General features: G+C 34.3%; 2 protein-coding genes and 1 pseudogene across 4 annotated transcripts; 2 read left to right on the forward strand and 1 right to left on the reverse strand.

Moving 5' to 3' along the window:
- The first annotated feature begins 1,954 nt into the window (after nt 1-1,954).
- Nucleotides 1,955-5,928, forward strand: LOC108847140 (mechanosensitive ion channel protein 9). Of its 2 annotated transcripts, XM_018620327.2 has the most exons (6): nt 1,955-2,017; nt 2,735-4,205; nt 4,284-4,404; nt 4,899-5,192; nt 5,281-5,483; nt 5,562-5,928. In XM_018620327.2, exons 2-6 carry the CDS (start codon nt 2,854-2,856, stop codon nt 5,800-5,802), a joined length of 2,211 nt encoding a protein of 736 aa, XP_018475829.2. In that variant the 5' UTR covers nt 1,955-2,017; nt 2,735-2,853; the 3' UTR covers nt 5,803-5,928. The 2 variants fall into 2 exon arrangements, with proteins under 2 accessions (XP_018475829.2, XP_056861864.1); XM_057005884.1 differs by lacking the exon at nt 1,955-2,017 and having other exon boundaries at nt 2,075-4,205.
- Nucleotides 5,929-8,771: 2,843 nt separating this feature from the next.
- On the forward strand, nt 8,772-12,465 carry LOC108846532 (rop guanine nucleotide exchange factor 10-like; annotated as a pseudogene).
- A 581-nt stretch (nt 12,466-13,046) lies between these two features.
- On the reverse strand, nt 13,047-19,071 carry LOC108843992 (probable sulfate transporter 3.5). 2 transcript variants are annotated; one of them, XM_018617173.2, is made up of 10 exons: nt 18,497-19,066; nt 16,041-16,245; nt 15,537-15,708; nt 15,377-15,442; nt 14,882-14,995; nt 14,619-14,735; nt 14,417-14,543; nt 13,657-14,196; nt 13,470-13,546; nt 13,047-13,355 (listed from the first exon to the last, which is right to left on the reverse strand). In XM_018617173.2, the coding sequence occupies exons 1-10, from the start codon at nt 18,828-18,830 to the stop codon at nt 13,197-13,199; spliced, it is 1,911 nt and encodes a 636-aa protein (XP_018472675.1). In that variant the 5' UTR covers nt 18,831-19,066; the 3' UTR covers nt 13,047-13,196. The 2 variants fall into 2 exon arrangements, 1 of the variants encoding a protein (XP_018472675.1); XR_001948355.2 differs by lacking the exon at nt 13,047-13,355 and having other exon boundaries at nt 13,657-13,718; nt 13,798-14,196; nt 18,497-19,071.
- Between the last annotated feature and the right edge of the window lie 475 nt (nt 19,072-19,546).

Here is a 19,546-nt window from a genome sequence, read left to right on the forward strand (position 1 = left end):
CTCGTGAGAAGAGCAGAAACATGACCAAGAGGGTGAACAAGACGTTCACTAAACCCAAGAGGGTTGAAGAGGTGTCTGTAGCCAAGAGTGGCTTACTTGATGAGATCAAGAAAGAGACATCAGAAGAGGGATGCAGCTCTGGTAGGAGTGACCTTGAGGAAGATCAAGAAGCATCAAGTCTGGAGCTAGGACACGGAGTTGTCCGTAGCACAAAGGGGAAGGAGATCGAAGTGCGTCAGGAAGTGATGCGAGAGGATCTTCAGGAGGGTGATAGCGAAATCACTCCAAGACAGTAGCAACGAGTGCAGAGGGCACTCGGGGTGGTTGAGAAGAGGCTCATGGTCAAGGAGACGACGCATGAAGGAAGCCTGATCCTCAACAGAAGTGGATCGAGAGGTAGCTCGACAAGTGCGTTAGATCGTGATGCAGTAAGAGTAATCTATTCCGCTGCAGCAGAGGCTGTATCATGATTACGCATGGAGTAGCAGACGGGTGTGTCTGTAAGGCTTGACATCTAAGCATCTGTTTTAGCTTAGTATGCAATCAAGCAGGGGGAGAATGGTGACGTTCTGGTCCAAGGAGTGCATATCTCATGGGGGAGAAGAGCATAGTGATGGACGTCCTGAAGTAGATGATGCTTGTCTTATGGGGGAGAAAAGCATGGTGTGGTGCACATCTCGTAGGGGAGAAAAGCACAATTGGCGTGGAAGTTTCCAGGTGGGGAACGTGGTTGTTGAACCAGAAGAAGGTTGTGCTTGATAGGCACACAAAGCTAAAAGGGGGAGATTGTTGATGTAAAGATGTCCGCCCTGAAGTAGTCGCTGACGTAGTTGCTGAAGCAGACGTCGTAGTGAGTGGTAAAGACCATGTGGAGTCGAGATGCTGAGCTGGAGTCGTGCAGACTTGGAGAGCAAGAGAGTATCTTGAAGAAAAGGCAAAAAGGAATAAACTTGAGGAGCAAGTTTATGACTTAAAGGAAGAGGAATAAGTGCATTCCAAGAAAAGGAAAGTTGCACTTATTGATATGGAAGATGTCCATATTGTGGTTCCTTGGAGACTAGGGTTTCGGGAACGTAGAGTTAGTATAAGATAGCTATGTGGTCGTCTGTAGAGAGACAGAGACACAGAGGCTGATCTTATAGCGAGAGAGAAGCGCTTGGAAGTGTTCTGGGTCGTGCTGAAGCAGGGGCTGAAGTACTTGACGGTGGAGAGACATAAGCGGGTAGCTTAGGAATTGTTCAGTAGCAGCTGTTAGGGTGTTAACAGGCTAGCGAGGCTGATTAAGCAGAACTTGTAATAGGGTTTACAAGGCGATTTCTAATAAAGCTATTGAGTGTGCTTGTGTAATTGTCTCTCTTGATTTACCTTCTGCATTACTTAATTGTGGTGTCATCTTTGCACTTACAGTAGGTTTTCTCAACCAGACTAAACCAGAAAACTTGAGGAACAAGATACCGAAAAACCAAGCATCTTGAAATGAAAATGCAAACCAAAGTAATCAAGACAACGTCCGGTTATGTGAGGTGAAAACTTTGACTGAAAGAATCCAGAACTTCTCGATCTACGCATGTTCTCTTTCTTATCTAGATCTCATCATTTAATTATATGAGAATGATCTGTATCTGCTTGTCATCAAGGACGTACGCGGATATAGGACAACAGTTTTTTCAAAGAAAAAATGATTTTAATACTACGTAAAAGAAAAAGAAAATATACCGATTCGTTGGGCATAAGAAAAAGGTGTCGATAGATTTTAAAATAATAAGACTATGGTTCAATAATTTTACGCTGGAGTCATCAACTTGTGACCGGACGCATAAACTATTATTGTGGGAATCGCCTTAATTTGAAAAGTTAAAACGCACGTGATTCTCTTTGTTTTCTTGCCGCCCATTTGTTTTGTTCTGTATGAATCTGGAACTCGTTTGGTTTATAAAATGCACATAAACTGGAGTGTACTCTGCAAGACAGGAACTGAAGTTTCAAGATCTCTCCTGCTTCGGCTCTCTGTGTCCTTGTAAGATCTTCTTCTTCTCAGTCTTTTGCTTTTTTTTTTGTTCCTTTAAGTTTTCTATAATTTTGTTTTATTATGTCGACAAAAGGATACAGAGTTCCTTACATGCTCTGTTTTGTCACCGTAGCTTCTTATTAGACATTTTTTGGTTGATCTTTATAAGTGTTCTCGTTTGTTTTTCTGGTAGTCATCTCTTGTAGCGTCTGCATCTATATTCTTTTGCTTTTTGTGGCTCAAAGAGATGAGTTGTACCAAATTTTCATAATTATTTTTGTAGCTGATATTAGTAAGCTTTTATCTTAAAAGCTCATATTAGGACACTCTTGTTTTTTTTTTCTGTGGAAGTATGTCTTATGCATATTTGTTGCGGGAAAGTTTGATCTTTCTTTGAAAATGGTTGTTTTTTATAAATAGTTCCTGTGTACTGTTTTCACTAGTTAAATACTCATTTACTTGGAACAAATGGTCTTTCTTGAAGATCTTTGTTCCAGATCTAATCATTGGTACATTTTTCTACTCTTGTGTTTTAGGAATTGGTCTCTTAAGATCTATAATTTAATTCAAATTAATTAATAAATAAAATTTAAATCACCAAGAAAAGCTAAACCAAACATAGAATAACAACTATGCAGAGAATATAAGTTTTTTTGTTGAGGTAGAGGACCATTCCTTCACTTTTCTCCAATTTTTTTTGACACATTCATTGTTTTCACTGTTTAGAAAGTTTAGATATCCATCTAAGAAACCTGCATTGAGGTTTCCCTTATGCTTTTGGGCTCTTCTGAGAGTCATTGGCGTCAGATAGCATAGCAAATTTATTGGTTGGAGGTGACTCAGGGATGGCAGAGAGGAGAAATTCCAACGGAGGAGACGTTGTTATCAATGTTCCAGAAAAAGAGGTATCTAAAGACTCAGCAGCATCCCCTTCTTCCAAGGTAGAAGCTTCACCAAAGTCAAACACTGGAATGACTACAAAACCGGAGCCATTAAGCATTCCCCTCCCAGAAATATACAATCTCTCTGGTAGCGTTCATAAGCCGCCCAAGACTCCAAGTCCTACCACCAAAGGTCTAACTCGGAGGAGATCAATTTACTCCAAGTCAAACTCAAGGTTTGGGCAACAACAGTCTTATCGTTATGATAAGACTATAGTAGAGGAGAACGCTGGAACCCCAAAGGAACATTTTGGCGCTGCTTCGTTTTCAAGAGCTTCTTTTAACAGGGCTTCCCAAAGTAACCGGTCGAATAGGAGCATTAGCTCAGCCCTGAGTAAAGTTGACGAAGACGAAACCGATGAAAATGAAGAAATCTACAAAAAGGTTAAGCTACACCAAGTGAAGCGTAGAGGAATCAAGCCTCTGGCTCTGCTTGAGTTGCTAGTCTTTGTGGCCATTCTGGGCCTTTTGGTTGTGAGTTTAACCATTGATACAGTAAAGGAGCATCGCATCTGGGGACTAGAAGTCTGGAAATGGTGCGTGCTTGTGATGGTGACGCTTAGCGGCATGTTCGTGACGAACTGGTTCATGCATTTAGCGGTGTTCATCATAGAAAGGAACTATCTCCTACGCAAAAAAGTTTTATACTTCGTGCATGGTTTGAAGAAGAACGTTCAAGTCTTCATATGGTTCAGCTTGGTTCTGGTTGCGTGGGTGTTTCTATTCGACGATGACGATCGACGCTCTCGTAAGACCAAGAAATTTCTCGACAAAATAACATGGACTATCGTGTCACTTTTGGTCGGGTCGATTATTTTCTTGGTGAAGACATTTGCCTTGAAAGTTCTTGCTTCAAAGTTCAACGTTAGAAACTTCTTCGAGAGGATTCAAGAGTCTGTCTTCCACCAATATGTTCTCCAGACTCTCTCAGGACCTCCGCTTATAGAAGAGGCAGAGAGAGTTGGGCGTGAGCCAAGCACGGGGCATCTCAGTTTCACGAGCACCAATGGAATGGTGAAAGAGAAGAAGGTGCTTGATATGGGAAAGGTTCACAAGATGAAGCAAGAGAAGGTCTCTCCATGGACAATGAGAGTGTTGATGGAAGCCGTGGGAGCGTCGGGTCTCTCGACCATATCCAACACTTTAGATGAGGTCACCCATCGGAAAGAGAAGACTGATAAAGAGATAACTAATGAGATGGAGGCTGTGGCTGCTGCTTATGATATCTTCAACAATGTTGCTCAGCCAGACCACAAGTGAGTTTTCACTACACAACTATTTTCTTCTAGTTTTCATATTAATCATACAAACTTAATATTGCTTCTCTTGATCAGTTACATAGAGGAAGATGACTTGCTAAGGTTCATGATTAAGGAAGAGGTAGACCTTGTACTACCTTTAATAGACGGTGGCGAGACTGGAAAAATCACACGCAATGCTTTTACAGATTGGGTGGTAATCTTCAAACATTCTTTCATTTATAAAATTTCCCATGGCCACTATAGCATTTTCTGTAGTTGGGAGGTTAAAAAATTAATTCATTAGCCAAACCTAGCCTTTTTAGAAATTAGTTTCGTAAATTAAGAATTTTGTAAATGTATTTAAGGATCTAACATTTTTTCTGTGAAAATGACCATATATCAACCTTTATACATTATAGATTGGTATAGTTCTACTTCTATATACAAATTAATAAACAGTTCTGGTTTTGAATTAGTTTATGAGAAACCCATATCTAGATTTTATTAATAAATAGAGATCGAGTAAAAAAAACATTATACCTCTAAGTTAAACTTAAAAATGTTATTAGCGCAAAATAATCTTTAAAATGCTAATTGTTAACCCAATAACAGTAGAGTAAGAACCTTAGTTTCGTGTCCATATCTATAAGGAGAAGTTATTACAAGCCTTTATAGTGGTGTAATCATGTGTTGCCATTGTTTTGACAGATTAAAGTTTACACAAGTCGGAAAGCATTAGGACATTCACTGAACGATACAAGAACAGCGGTTAGACAGGTGGACAAACTTATAACTGGAGTCTTGTCCGTCATCACCTTCATCGTTTGGTTGGTACTTCTGGATATAGCAACAACCAAGTTTCTGTTGGTCTTCTCCACGCAATTCGTGGGTCTTGCTTTCATGATAGGAGGCACTTGCAAGAACATCTTCGAATCATTTGTGTTTGTCTTCGTGATGCACCCTTATGACGTCGGTGATCGTTGTGTTATCGATGGCATTATAGTAAACAACTCCTGACATTCGTTGCCTCACTATACTAATACTCATTTAAAAAGAAAACACTAACTCATAACTGTTTTTGTTTTTGAAGTTAATGGTTGAAGAAATACATCTCTTAACGACCGTGTTCCTCAAGATTGACAATGAGAAAATTTTCTATCCAAATGCGACTTTGATATCAAAACCAATAAGCAACTTCTACAGAAGTCCAGATATGGGGGATGCAGTAGAGTTCTCCATTGCCTTTTCAACCCCGTCTGCGAAAATCGCCACTCTCAAGGAGAAGATAGCAGAGTAAGTATCAAAACAAGAACCATCTGAAACCCCTCACTCACTCTTTATTGACGAGAAATTGGTGTGTGTTTTGGTCAGGTACTTGGTACAGAACCCACATAATTGGTATCCAGAACCATTGTTGATGGTGAAGGCGATTGAGAATGTCAACAAGCTGAATTTGAATGTGCTCTTCCAACACACCATGAACTTCCAAAATTTCGCAGAGAAGAATCTCAGGAGAACAGAGATGGTCATCGCACTCAAGCGAATCCTTGAGGAGCTAGAGATCGACTACACCCTCCTTCCTCAACAAGTTCATCTCACCGGTCACAAATGATCATTTCCTTCTCTCATTTTGCATTAATAATTTCCAATAGCTAGCTAGTACTTTTATTACAACATGATTTGCTTCGGTGTAGTAACATGCGAATTAATTTCTGATTATGTATGTCTTAAAATTCTAGACGTTCTACTGTATGTACCATCAAGTAGCATATAGTTCTTGGATATTTGAGGCCCACAATCGGATTTTATTAACCAGATGGGAATTTGGTCTAAAACCTAGTCTATTGAGTGGTCTTCAAGTATGACCAGGGGTAGGCACAATTACTTCATAATTTCACCGGACTCGCCACTTGATCTATATTTGACCCGTACAGTCGAATAATTGCTTTAACCAACTCGAATATCAAGTAATATATTTACATTACTTGCAAGTTTAAAATAAAAATAATGATATAGTGTTGTTTAGATTGCTACTTGTTTTTAATAAAAATATAAAAAACTTAAATTATATTAAAATAAATAATTTATATTCCTATTTTCATAAGTGAATTAAACATGTGTTATATATTTATATAATCATTTTAGAGTTTCTCTTTCTTATATATTTTGTTTCTCAAATTTATTAAAACATAAGAATTCTTTATAAATAATAATGTTATTTATTTTTGAATTCTAATAAATTATTAACTAACTTACTAATAATTATTTATAATTATCAAGTGACCTACAAATAATTACAAATGACAAAACAAGACAAGTAAATTGTAAGTCCATCACCTTTAGCAACTATTTAAAATTACAAGTACAGTACTCATTTTTAAAAAACCAAATAAAAGTCCAAAATTTTATTAGTCATGTAAATTAAGCCGAATATCAAATATACCGAAAATACCAGGGGTGTATTCAACCGAAAATTTTAGGTGATTTGTATTAAAATGACAAGTCCACTGTTATTCAAACATGAATTTTAAAAAACTCATTTAAAATTCATTGTTATTGAACTTGATATTTCGTAAAGTACTCTGAAATCCACTGTTATTGAAAATATTTTAAATTGTGAAGTTTTAAAGTTTTGAGGTGATTTTAGGGTGTTTTTTTTGTTGTCAACTGAAAATACCAAGTCAAACCACTAGATTTCTTTATCGTCTTGGAGATTAAGGGGTGTGTATTCAATTTAACATTTGATGTGATTTGATTTGTAATGGAGTTTTAGATGATTTTAATAAATTGCAGAGATTTATATGATTTTTGTTAAACTACTTTAGAATATCACCTAAAACCATAGGATTTGAGTTTTAATTTTTTTAACTAAGAAACTCCATCCAAACACCCTAAAATCACCTTAAAACTTTAAAACTCCACAATTTAAAATATTTTCAATAACAATGGATTTCAGAATACTTTACGAAATGTCAAGTTTAATAACAGTGGATTTTAAATGAGTTTTTTAAATTCATGTTTGAATAACAGTAGATTTGTCATTTTAATACAAATCACCTAAAACTCTCGGTTGAATACACCCCCTAAACCATATATTTATTTGCATGTTTAATTCAGGCTTGTATTTAGGGGGACTAGAAATTATCAAATACTTTTTTTTTGTTAGGTGAAAATGATCATAAACGCGACGGCTTTTCAAAATGATAAAATACACGATGTGAGTAAACGATTAAACCATTTCGCATGTTAAAAACCAAATCCTTTTAATTAATAGGAAATACAGAGAAATGTTTATATTTGATAAATGATTAAATGGTCGGCGGTAGTTCAAAAAATAAAGAAGATAAATGGTCGGCGTCTTACATTTATTTTTGAGAAAAGGCATTCAATCGGCGTCTTACATGCTCCCAACTAAACTACGTTCATCCCTATTCTTATCAGTTGAGTAAATTATATTCGTTTTAAGATGAAACCTGAAGATAAATTTGAAATTAGCTAGTTAGTTTTGAGCATGATATATAGCCTATAGTGATCTGAGGTAGTATGTGTTACAATTCAGAGTCAAGTCCACAGATGCTTTTATTAACAGCATAAAATAATAAAAAGGGAAGTGAATATAATTATGTTTTTTACCGTTATGAAAACCTAAAACATAAAATTGCAAGAAAAACGACATCAGTTAACAATCGTTTATATGGATCTATATGCAAATTTGGACAGCAACCGCACGCCATATATCCAAGCGATGTAGCCAGATTACCGCTTAGACTTGTACTTTTTGTAACACAAATGTTGTTTAAAAAAGTTAATTAACATTTGATATGATTTGATTTTTAATTGGGTTTTAGATGATTTCAATAAGTTCTCGAAATTTAGGTAATTTTTGTTAAAGTATTTTAGAATATCATCTAAAATCATGATATTTAAGTTTTATTTTTTAACTAAGAAATTCCACTCAAACAAATCACCTAAAAATTTAAAATTCTATAACTTAAAATATTTTTAATAACAGTGGATTTTACGGTACTTTACGAAATGTCAAATTCAATAACAGTGGATTTTAAATGAATTTTTAAAATTCATGTTTGAATAATAGTGGATTTTTTCATTTTTATACAAATCACCTAAAATTCTCAGTTGAATATACCCTTTAAATTTAACTTAAAAAGTTGCCGGTTGTTTCTGCATCTCACTATTGTTCTTTATGGTTGTTTCCATATGTTCCAAATCTTTATTATAATTGACTAGTTGTTTGAAACAGCGTTTACATAAGGCATGTTAAGCACATTCATGTTTTATGCCTCTCTACAAATACTTAAGCTACTAAACTGGATCAGTGTGAGGTAAATTATATATGGATAGTTTAAGGATAAAAGAGCATCTTAACCGCTGTTCCAATTCCTTTTTAACAACATGCACCGCACGTTGTCTCTCCAGCCGAAGAAAAAGTACATCAACATTTCTCTATTTCATTCATCTGCACCAACTAAAAATCCCAAATAAAAAACATGGATAACATAAAGTATTTTTTGCTTCTTTGAATTTTGTTTTGTTTGTTTCATTCTGTGGTGAAAGAACAAAGGCAAAGGGGAACGAAAGTACTAGTTCTTGATATGTATGTCTCTTTTGCTTTATTCTCCTCCATTTGTGAATTGCATTTGCTTCTCTTTGGGTATATACAATTTGAAAAAGAAAAAAAGTGTGTGGGGAGAGCCTATAACTGAGAGGAATAATTGGGAATGGTGCGGACATTAGGACGTAAACTAAGCTGGCCAAGATCTTTCAGTTTTAGAAAGATGCTCGATGGTCGGAACAAAGGACATTCATCCTTCCCTTCTCGCAGGGACTCCAACCAAATCCCTGAGCACGAACTTACCATAGGTGGGATGAATCCTGCATCATCATCTCGTAAAGGCAAAGAAGCTAGGACATCAGGTATTCATCACATATTCATATTATTAGACACAAAGTGTCCCACATCGGGTATTGGAAGGGATCCTTACTAATATATAAGATAGATGAGTCTCTCCACTAATCACCAATTGGTTTTAAGTGTGAAGCCCATCTAGCTTAACATGGTATCAAAGCCCGATCTACGCAGTCCAACCCGATCCACATCGATCTGGCCCAAAGTTGGCTCATCGATCTTTGCCCGAGCATTCCGAGATTGATGCTCAAAGAACCATCATCTCGAGGGGGCGTATTAGATACAAAGTGTCCCACATCGGGTATTGGAAGAGATCCTTACTAATATATAAGATAGATGAGTCTCTCCACTAATCACCAATTGATTTTAAGTGTGAAGCTCATCTAGCTTAACACATATATCTCTATTTGCTAAATAACTATTTAGCGAATAATTTCTGTTTATATATATATATATATATATATATATATATATATATATATTGTTAAATTTTCTATTAATATTTGATCAGATGTATTGTGATACATCTAAAGTCAAAAATAGATTAAAATTATTTCAGATTTCTTGCACCATATATGTGTTCATATATGTTTCACTGTTTCAGACATGGAAATGATGAGGGAAAGATTCGCAAAACTACTGCTTGGAGAGGACATGTCAGGTGGTGAAAAAGGCGTGACCTCTGCCTTAGCTTTGTCAAATGCCATCACCAAGCTCGCTGGTTAATATTCGACCTTGTAGTTATACCATATCTAAAACTATAATGTCTAATAAATGATTCACAAACTATTCGTGGCTTTGGTATTGGCAGATTCGATGTTTGGAGAGCAGATGAAATTGCAGCCTATGGATCTGAAGAGAAAAAAGATTTGGAGAAAAGAAATGGATTGGTTATTATCTGTGGTTGATCACATTGTCCAGTTCGTTCCTTCTAAACAAGTTGCCAAAACTGGGGATTTCACTGAGGTGAATGCAGATTATTAGTCATTAATTACGTACATCATAATTAACCAATAACTCGTTGTGATTATTTATCTTATTAACCTTTTTATCTGTTGTAGATCATGGTGACAAAACAAAGAGAAGATTTGCTGATGAACATTCCAGCCTTACGCAAGCTTGACACGGTTCTTCTTGTGAGTTTTAATTTCATGCATTGCACTGAATACCACTTGATTGATCTTAAAAACACGGATAAAAATATATTTTCTTAAAGACATAAATACCATATTAACTCAAATACAGATTAAGCTGAGCTGCAACTATTTTTTATTGTTTGTATCACAAGTTTTGAGAAATAACGCGTTATATATAAATAAGTTGCGTCTCTTTGGTATAACTCTTATTTTGCATGTAGTGGCATCCTATCAATACAACTAGTCATTTTGGCAGGAGACTTTGGACAAGTTCAAGGATCATAAAGACTTTTGGTATGTCCCAAAAGATGTTGAGAATACAGAGAACATTAATGGAGACCGGAGGAAAGATGTGAACTGGTGTTTACCAGTTAAGGTCCCATCTGATGGTTTGTCTGAGGAATCACGTAAATTTTTGCGTAGTCAGAAAGAATCTGTGGCACAAGTCCTTAAAGCTGCCACAGCCATCAATGCTCAAGTATTGTCTGAAATCTAGGTTGCACGGAAGCTTCATCGGATGTCCGCTTCCCGCTTCGGAAATCGGAATCGGAATCGGAATCTGTGGAAGCTTACGGAATCTCGCTCCAAAACGTTCCAAAATATTCTTTTAAAAACACGTTGAAAGCTTACGATTCCATTTTGGAATCACGCTTCCATTCTATTTTAAAATCCTTGTCATGGTTCATAAAATATAAAATCATAGTTTTTAATTAATATAAAATCTAAATTTTAATAGTAATAATTAAAGAGAATAGAAATATACAAAATTAAAAACTAATACTATAAATTATCTTTATGCATTAATGTTTTTATTAAAGATATAGCACATATTCAAATATATATGTCAATAATTTATGAAGTTTTAAAAAATAATAATATCATAATTTATTTTAAACTTAATTTATGTGTATTTTTTAGTTTTATTAAATCATTTCAAAAATTATTATAAAATTAATAAATGCTTTATTTTAAGTTTAAATCATATGATTTTAGTCTTAAATTATATAAATATTCTTATATATTTAATATAATACATATAATGTATATAAATTATACGCTTCCAACACGTACCCGCTTCCTAAATTTTTGAAAATTTTGGCTTCTGCGCTTCCATACGCTCCGCTTCCACGTACCCGCTTCCGTTTCCATGTAACGTAGTCTGAAATGCACATTCCTGAAAACTACATTGACTCTCTTCCAAAGGTTGTTGCTTCTTCATCAAGAGTGTTCCTTAATTATTTTATAAGAAAAATCAGCTAATATATAATTGGTGTGGTTTGTAATGTAGAAGGGGAAGACAAGCCTGGGGGATTTCCTTTACAAGATATAACTGATGAATACTTTGATCCTGGCTACTTCCTTTCTTCCGTAGATTTGTCATCCAAACACAAAGTTCTTGATCTAAAGAACAGGATTGAAGCTTCCATGGTGATCTGGAAGAGGAAGATGAACCATAAAGAGCAGTGGGGATCCTTTGTTAGCTTAGAGAAGAGGGAGCTTTTTGAGGTTCGAGTTGAGACCATTTTGGCTATGCTCAAAGAAAAAGTCCCTGAGATTCTACAATCTTCACTTGAAATCTCCAAAATTAAAAACAACAAGGTAATTAAAAAAAACAAACAAAAATCAAAAGGTCGTTAGCTCAACTTAAAATAACTCTAATCATTGTGTTAAAGATCCCCGGGTTCGAGTAAACTACTGAAACTAAATAAGAGTTTGTCATATATGTGGGTTTTACAGGACGTGGGACATGCTATTTTGGAGAGCTATTCAAGGGTATTAGAAAGCCTGGCTTCGAAGATAATGACAAGAATAGATGATGTTCTTGAAGCTGATGTGCTAGTTCACATTCACCTGATGGAAGAGAAAGAGAGAAGATTAGAAAGCGATGTAGAACCAGAATATGAAAAAACCGAAAAGGTGGTTTCAGCAGTAACGCCAAACTCAACGAAACTAGCAGACTTGATAGGTTGGAGATTTTCATCAGATACGGAGCATAGTTTGACGGGTGATATAGAGTTATTCCAAGCTGAACAGGAGAAGGAGATTATGAAGTCTCCAATAAGAATTCAACCAATGAAACTTTCATATCTTGCAAAGTTAGAGAACTTGCGAAGCCCCAGTGAGAGACACTGATAGCAAAAGCAGGTATAGTAGAATAGAGCACAGAAGAATAAAAAACAAAGAGCGAGTGAGAGAGAGAAAGAGGAAGAGAGTAGGGAGTTAAAGTGTGTGAGAATATGCATACATTGATACATATATAAAATAATACATGCAAAAATATGTGTAATAGTCTAGGATTTGGACATTGTTGTGAACAAAACAACCAAACTCGTAAAAAAAAAAACTAGAAATGAAACTCGATGGAGACAAATACTCGTTTTGAATTTATTAATTAATTGTGTCAAATAAAAACCAGGTATATATATCATTAAGAAAAAAAACTATCTGATTTACTAAAGCGTACTTTTAAAAAATATAACGTCAGACTCAACGAACATGCTAATTTACTGGTACACCAAGAGTCCAAGACTTCATTCACTTGGATTATGAAAATGTATATTTCCCTCTCCATTTCTTAATGTTACAAAATGGGATCAGAGCAATCATACATATATAGTGATCTAACTGAAACTAGTTACTCCATCTGTATTAATATAAGTGGATTTTAAGATTTTTTCAAGTTGATTAAAAAAATATAATTTTTTTATACAATTTACATTAATTACACAAAATAGCAATTAAATAAAACTTTTTTAATCAATAAAAAAATAGACAATATTTTATAATTGGTCATAAAATTCAAATGCTTTTAAATTCTATTTAAAATAGTGAAGACATCAATTTTTAATATCATTTAAAGTGGTACGAAGGAGTATTGTTTTGACCACACTACATTAAAGTTACACAACCCAACTTTTACTAGAAACTTCCACTAATTAATAACTAAGAACACGGTTCCGGTTTGGCGGTGGAAAGATTAAATCGGCATGCTTGAACCGCACCGTCGATCGATAAGAACACATACTCCTTTCCTATCTTCTCTACAAAATGCGATAACATCATCTTTTCTAGGACTTCAAATCTTGGATTTATTATCACCATCTGCAATTAAAAAATACAAAAGTTTTTAATATTTATCGTAAAATATATATATATATATTTTTTTTTTTTTTTTTTTAAAAGAACGTTTCTAAATTAAAAACGAAGAGTATAAACCTTGATGCCTTTTGATACAAGGATTCTCCGCACTTCAAGTAGTGTTTCCATCCCTGTCATGTCAATGCTCGAAACACCTATGAGAGACAACAAGATTCATTAGCAATTAAAAATGAAATGAATATTTAGTGACAAAAGAGATATATACATGCTTGGTAATATTATGAAAAGAATAAATGAGAATCACCGGAGAGATCAAGGAGAAGAAACTCGACGTCCTCATGTTCATCTCCAATCCACCTCAAAATCCTTTCACGTACGTAAGTACTATTAGCAAAAAAGATAGGAGAACCCAACTGAAGAATGACAAAACCAGCCATCTCCTCACCACCAGGGTACTGTTCTATGTCTCGAAACATAACCGAGTTTGGTATTCTTCCCAATTTACAAGTCGAGGGACGTGCAACGTACAACAACGCTCTCACGACGGAGAGACCAACAGAGATGATGAGACCGTAGTCCATGCTAAGGAAAGAAACACCGAAAAACGCTGACATGCAGACGAGGAAATCAAACTTGTCAACCTTGAAGAGATGGTACATCTCCTCGTAGTCGATGAGGCCTAACATGGCTGACATAATGATCGCTGAGAGGCCAACCAGTGGTGTGTAGCTGAATAGAGGCGCGAGGAAGAGAAGCACAAGCATCATGCAAAGACCCATCACTACATTTGACATTGGTGTCTTTGTTCCCGCGTTGTAGTTCACTGCTGTCTTTGAAAATGGCCCTGAAAGATTCGGCCAAGATTTAGCATTATTAAACTATATGTGGAATATAATTCAATCGGAACTCACCATTTTGACAACTAAAACATTTTCAGTTATTTCATTTTAAAAATAGAATGCTAAGCATAAAATCAAATTAATGCAAACGCGCGCAAACGAGCAATTGACTCTTGATACCTAACACTTAATTATGGTAGTGATATATATATTTTTTTAAATTACCAGTTGTCAAATAGCAAGAAGTAAAGGAGCCAATTATGTTCATAAGACCAAATGCTATCATCTCTTTGTTCCCGTCCGTTTGTTCGTTCTTCATTACAGCGAAGCTTCTTCCGATCGCCATCCCTTCCTGAAATATGCATTCATCTTATTATAGGTCAACTATTAGCTATATTGAAAACGTGGTGAAAGATAATTTATTTACCGCCATAGCGATGAGTCCAGTGACGATTCCGGCCTTAATAACCAATGGTAGATACTTGGCATCAAAGGTCAAATACTGAATGGAAGGCGGATTTAATCCTTTCTTTAAAGGCCCAACCTGTATGCAGAAACATACTATTAATAGAAACTCTAGTTTGGTGTTAAAGTTAGAAGCCCTAGTTGATGAAGTCTTATAACTAGTCCGCGAATCAAAGTATTGTATATATATGAATGCATTGCTAGTGTGCAAATAAATTTGCTCACTGTTTGGATCCCGTGTTCTGTTCCTTTCACCAAATAAGCAACTAGGCAACCCACAAGGACGACCACCATTGGACCCATTGCTGATACCCAAAATAGCCTTGGTTTTATCTTCTTCTGCAACAGTTGCAAACATTATATTATTGAGGCCCTTGAAAAAGCAGTTGGTTTTTATATTCAAATAAATAAATAATATATTATATATATTAGCATATATGACGAAAACAAGGGAAAATATACCTCTATATATGGTGAACTGAAATTATTCAAGTTAATACTTTTGCTTTCCAAAAATCGAGTCAATGGTCATATTGGGTATAGAAAAAGGAGAGGAATGATTACAAAAAAAAAAGAAGGAAAAAACAAAATAGAATAGTGCAAGATTTAGGTGGGTCCATGATTTTTGCTCAAATAAACGGAAAAAAACATTTAAATGAAAGCGTGTTAGAAAAAAAGACAACATTTAAATGAAAAAAATAAAGAGAGAAGAAAGCATACGATGTATCGAGTAGATTGGAGGAAAATAAGAAAGCAGAGCCCAGCCAATGCACTTTGCCACTTCCACTGCACCAAGTAACACCCTCCCAGGATAATACATTTAGCAACCATACCGTTTATTAGATAGTTTTTACTTTAAAAAAAGAGTTGAAAGTGAGACCTCATCACGGTGGGTGAAGAGTGCGTGGAGAACAGAAACGACATCAGTTCTGTGCGTAAAGTGGACTATACCAAAGACGCCTTTAAGCTGTTGGAGGAGAATGATTATAGCAGTGCCTCCCATGAAGCCCGTTATGGTTGAATGTGACAGGAAATCTACCAATATCCCCAGCCTATATACATGCATGCACTAATTAATATACGATCAACTAAAATTTAACTTTTTACACGGAAGCTGATGGGCTGGCTAAACTAGCCCTATCAAATTCCTCTTTGTAAACCCATTAAGGGTCAAACTTGGGCCTGAGACCATCTTTTAATTTTAATCATTCAGTGCCAAAAAAAAAATAACGTAGTAAGGATAGAGAAAAAGACACTTTTTAACGTGGTGGAAAATCAAACGATAAATTATCGTTTGATTTTCCACCATGACATTTGGTTTTGAGAAAAAACTAGATAGAGTCTCATAGAGATTGTATATAGATTAAAAATATATAATAAAAACCTGAAGAAGCCCAAAGCAAATTGGAATACACCGGTGATGAAAGTCGATGTGAAGATCAAATGAAGGTAAAGGTTAGGATCCTTTTTCAACAGATCCTCACCGAATATTTCAGAGATCAGCAAGGAGCATGCTGCGACTGTCCCCACCGCAAGAGTGTTCGAACTTCCTAACACGGCGTACACAAATGGCGGCACAAAACTTGAATCTGAATTCCCATCATTTTCAATAAAAATGGGATTATTAGATACATATGTTCAATAAGAATCAATTGGAGCGGTTTGTGTCACAGGAACAAACAAGTAAGAGAGATAATATGAGACAAGTCCCAGTCGGGCAACATCGAATGTCAATCTATAGACAGCATACGTACTGACAATATCATCTTATCGTCGGTGATTAAGTTGATTATCTCATATTTGTTTTAATTTGTGCTTTACGCTCCTCTAACAATTTTGGTTAAACAAAAAAAAGTGACTCTAACAATTTTGTTTAAACAAAAAAAAAACAGTGACTTTTTTTATAGATATGGAATATATTTGGATATAATTTCAATTTGCATCCGTATGACTATATATCTTATATATAGTAGAAATTTCATAAATTAATGGATTATGTAAGAAAGCACTTTTGTTCATAGATAAAAAAAAATTTTGGATCAAAAATAAATAAATTTACTTTTGTGAATATTGAAGTAGATTATTTTTATATTAGTCGTTCCAAGGTATGAAAAGACATTCTTGAAGAATCAAACTCAAGTATGTTTCAAAAAAATAAAGAAAAGAAGAATCAAACTCAAGTACCTCATACAATATTTTTGAGAATTAGATTCAGTATTTTTATAATATGTAGAAAGTAAAATAAAATTAGGAGAATCGATATTCTCTAGACTATATTTGAGAAGTGATTTTTTTAGTTTTGCTTACATATCATCTTTACAAAAATTCTCATAAAAAATGACATAGTATGCTTAAATAGATAACATAGCTTGTAAATAAAATGACATGACTGATTGAAAACTTAAAACCCTAAAATTATCATATCCCCTAAAATTATTTCTACCGGATTTATACCGGACATATATGTGTCTTGCACAAAGAAAAACTTTTCATCGCCAACTCAAAGGATAAGAACATGCAACCGTTCAAATACGTGTGGTCGATTGTTATATGCAACATACAACTTTTCATTTGCATATTTTTTTTTGTATTGAGAACTCGTGATCCATCTTTGCTTTAGCTTTTTAAGTTTTACTATATTTTGTTTTCTCTGAAGGATTTGTACACATGGCAGCATGAATCATCTTCAAGACAAAAGACTGTCACGTTTTTGTATGTTAGTGTAAGTGATTTTTTATGTGTTATTTTCTTCATGTACTTTACTTTTTTCTGTACCTAAAAAATCTAACCTATCCGATAAAATATGTTTCAGGACTCCAGAAAAATTGATGATTTTAACACTGATAACATTTACAGAAAGAGAAAAACCACCAGTCAAATCTTTTGATCAGCAACTTAGTTCTAAGTTTATTTGCTAGATAGAGATTAATAAGTTATATCATGACCGTGTAAACCTCAAGTCTTTAGAGTGCTGGGCTAAAAATAATTTTTGTTGGGATCCGAAAGCTGAAGCATGGAAACTAAAATTTGAAAACTGAAAAGTATTATCAATATCAAATTTATCTGTTAAAAATTAATTTAAATTTGTTTTTACTACACCTAGTTTTGTTAAATCAATCTGATTTTTTTTTAAAAAGCTTTATATGAACCGGATTACTATCAAAGTGAAGTCCATGACTGTAACCACATTCGATTGAGCTGGTGGGCTAATTCCAGAGGTAAGCCAGTCCGAGTTTCACAGCTTGGCCGACCAAACTATCTAACTAGATCCTAGTTCTAGACTGAGAACGGGGTCAACTTGCTTCACAAGGACCGACTAACACAACCAGCCAGGTTCCAGCCCTTATTTTTAAATATTACTACCTCCGTTCCTGAAAAAATGATTTTTTAGATTTTATTTTTGTTCCATAAAAATAGATTTTTTATATTTTAAGATACTTTTTGATACTTTTAAAATACATTAATTGAAAACATTTGAATTGACTAAATATTATTGGTTCATAGTTATTCGAAAGTGTATAATAAATATAAATAAAAAAATTAATTGAAAATATTGATTGTTTTATTAATATGCGTGAATTGTTTAAAAAATCTTATTTTCAGGAACAAAGGTAGTATGGGAATCGTCAAATCACACCTTTATTTGAAATCACTTTGAGAAACATATGTTTTTCATTTTAGAATGACCAAATCTAGCTTTTATATTTGTAAATGATATTCATGTGATGCAGCTAGTAATTCATTTTTTTTTGTAAAATAGCTTTTCGAAATTAATAATTATATTAATTCATATATAAATAGATGTTGCACGATAAAAGTAAAAAGGAAGAGAGATCTCACATAGGCCAATGATGGGAGGGATACTGGCGAGATTAGCATAACTGATACCCTGAGGAACGGCAAGGCTGGTGATGGTTATTCCCGCAAGCAAATCGTACCATAGCTTTTGCAGATTGTATTTTGGGAGCCACTCAAAGATTGGAACAAAATACTCCAATGTCTTTTTTGTTTTAATCAAACCATTTGGCTCTTGCGATATCGGTTTGAATGGATCATCGGGGAAGAAAGTTTCTTTACATTTCGATCTAAATTTTACAACAAAGCTTCTCGGGGCAGAGAAGTTTACTCCCCACCCCTTTGGTGACGAGGAGGAGCTTGTTCTATCACTCTCCATGGTTACAAAAGAAAAGAAAAACAATTACACAACAAGCAAAGCAGAGGTAAAATCTTTATCTCTCCTTAATGTTTTCTGTATTTTCAGTGCTTTGTAGAGATTTGGAGAGTATGGGTGTGTTATATATAGAAGGATGACCAAAAAAAGTGGGAGATGATGTTTTGGATTTTTTCAACGTGGTGAGTAAATAGGGTCTGTCTTTTATGGTAATAAATCTGCTAGTCTTATCTATACAACACTACTTGACTGTGTAGTCTTAATTATAATAGTGCCTTAAAATAAAAATTTCGATAACTGAATCATTATAATGAATATGGTTGAATAATGATATTTGATAACGTGGATTATTTGATGTCATAAACATTCTAACATGGTAGAATAAAAATAGACTACCCACACCACCTATCAATTTCTAGAAGTTTTTAATATTTTCGTATCATTCTAGTTATTTAAATTAAATTATTTGCTTATATATTATTAAATAAATTATTTATTTTATACGTAAAATTTATTATTTGGTTTGGATATATAAAGATTTACTATTAATCAGTGAAATAGAATACTTAAATTTATTAAACAAAATCAATGTAATATATAAAAGTTGAACATGTGTTAAATTATTTAATTAAGAAAAAATGAACGGAAAATTAAAAGGTGAAGGGAAATGCTAAAATGTGTAAAATAGAATGTTGAATCTTAAAATTATTGTGAACAGT

This window comes from Raphanus sativus, chromosome 3 (genome assembly GCF_000801105.2).
Source record: "Raphanus sativus cultivar WK10039 chromosome 3, ASM80110v3, whole genome shotgun sequence".
In the NCBI taxonomy this organism is placed as follows: domain Eukaryota; kingdom Viridiplantae; phylum Streptophyta; class Magnoliopsida; order Brassicales; family Brassicaceae; genus Raphanus; species Raphanus sativus.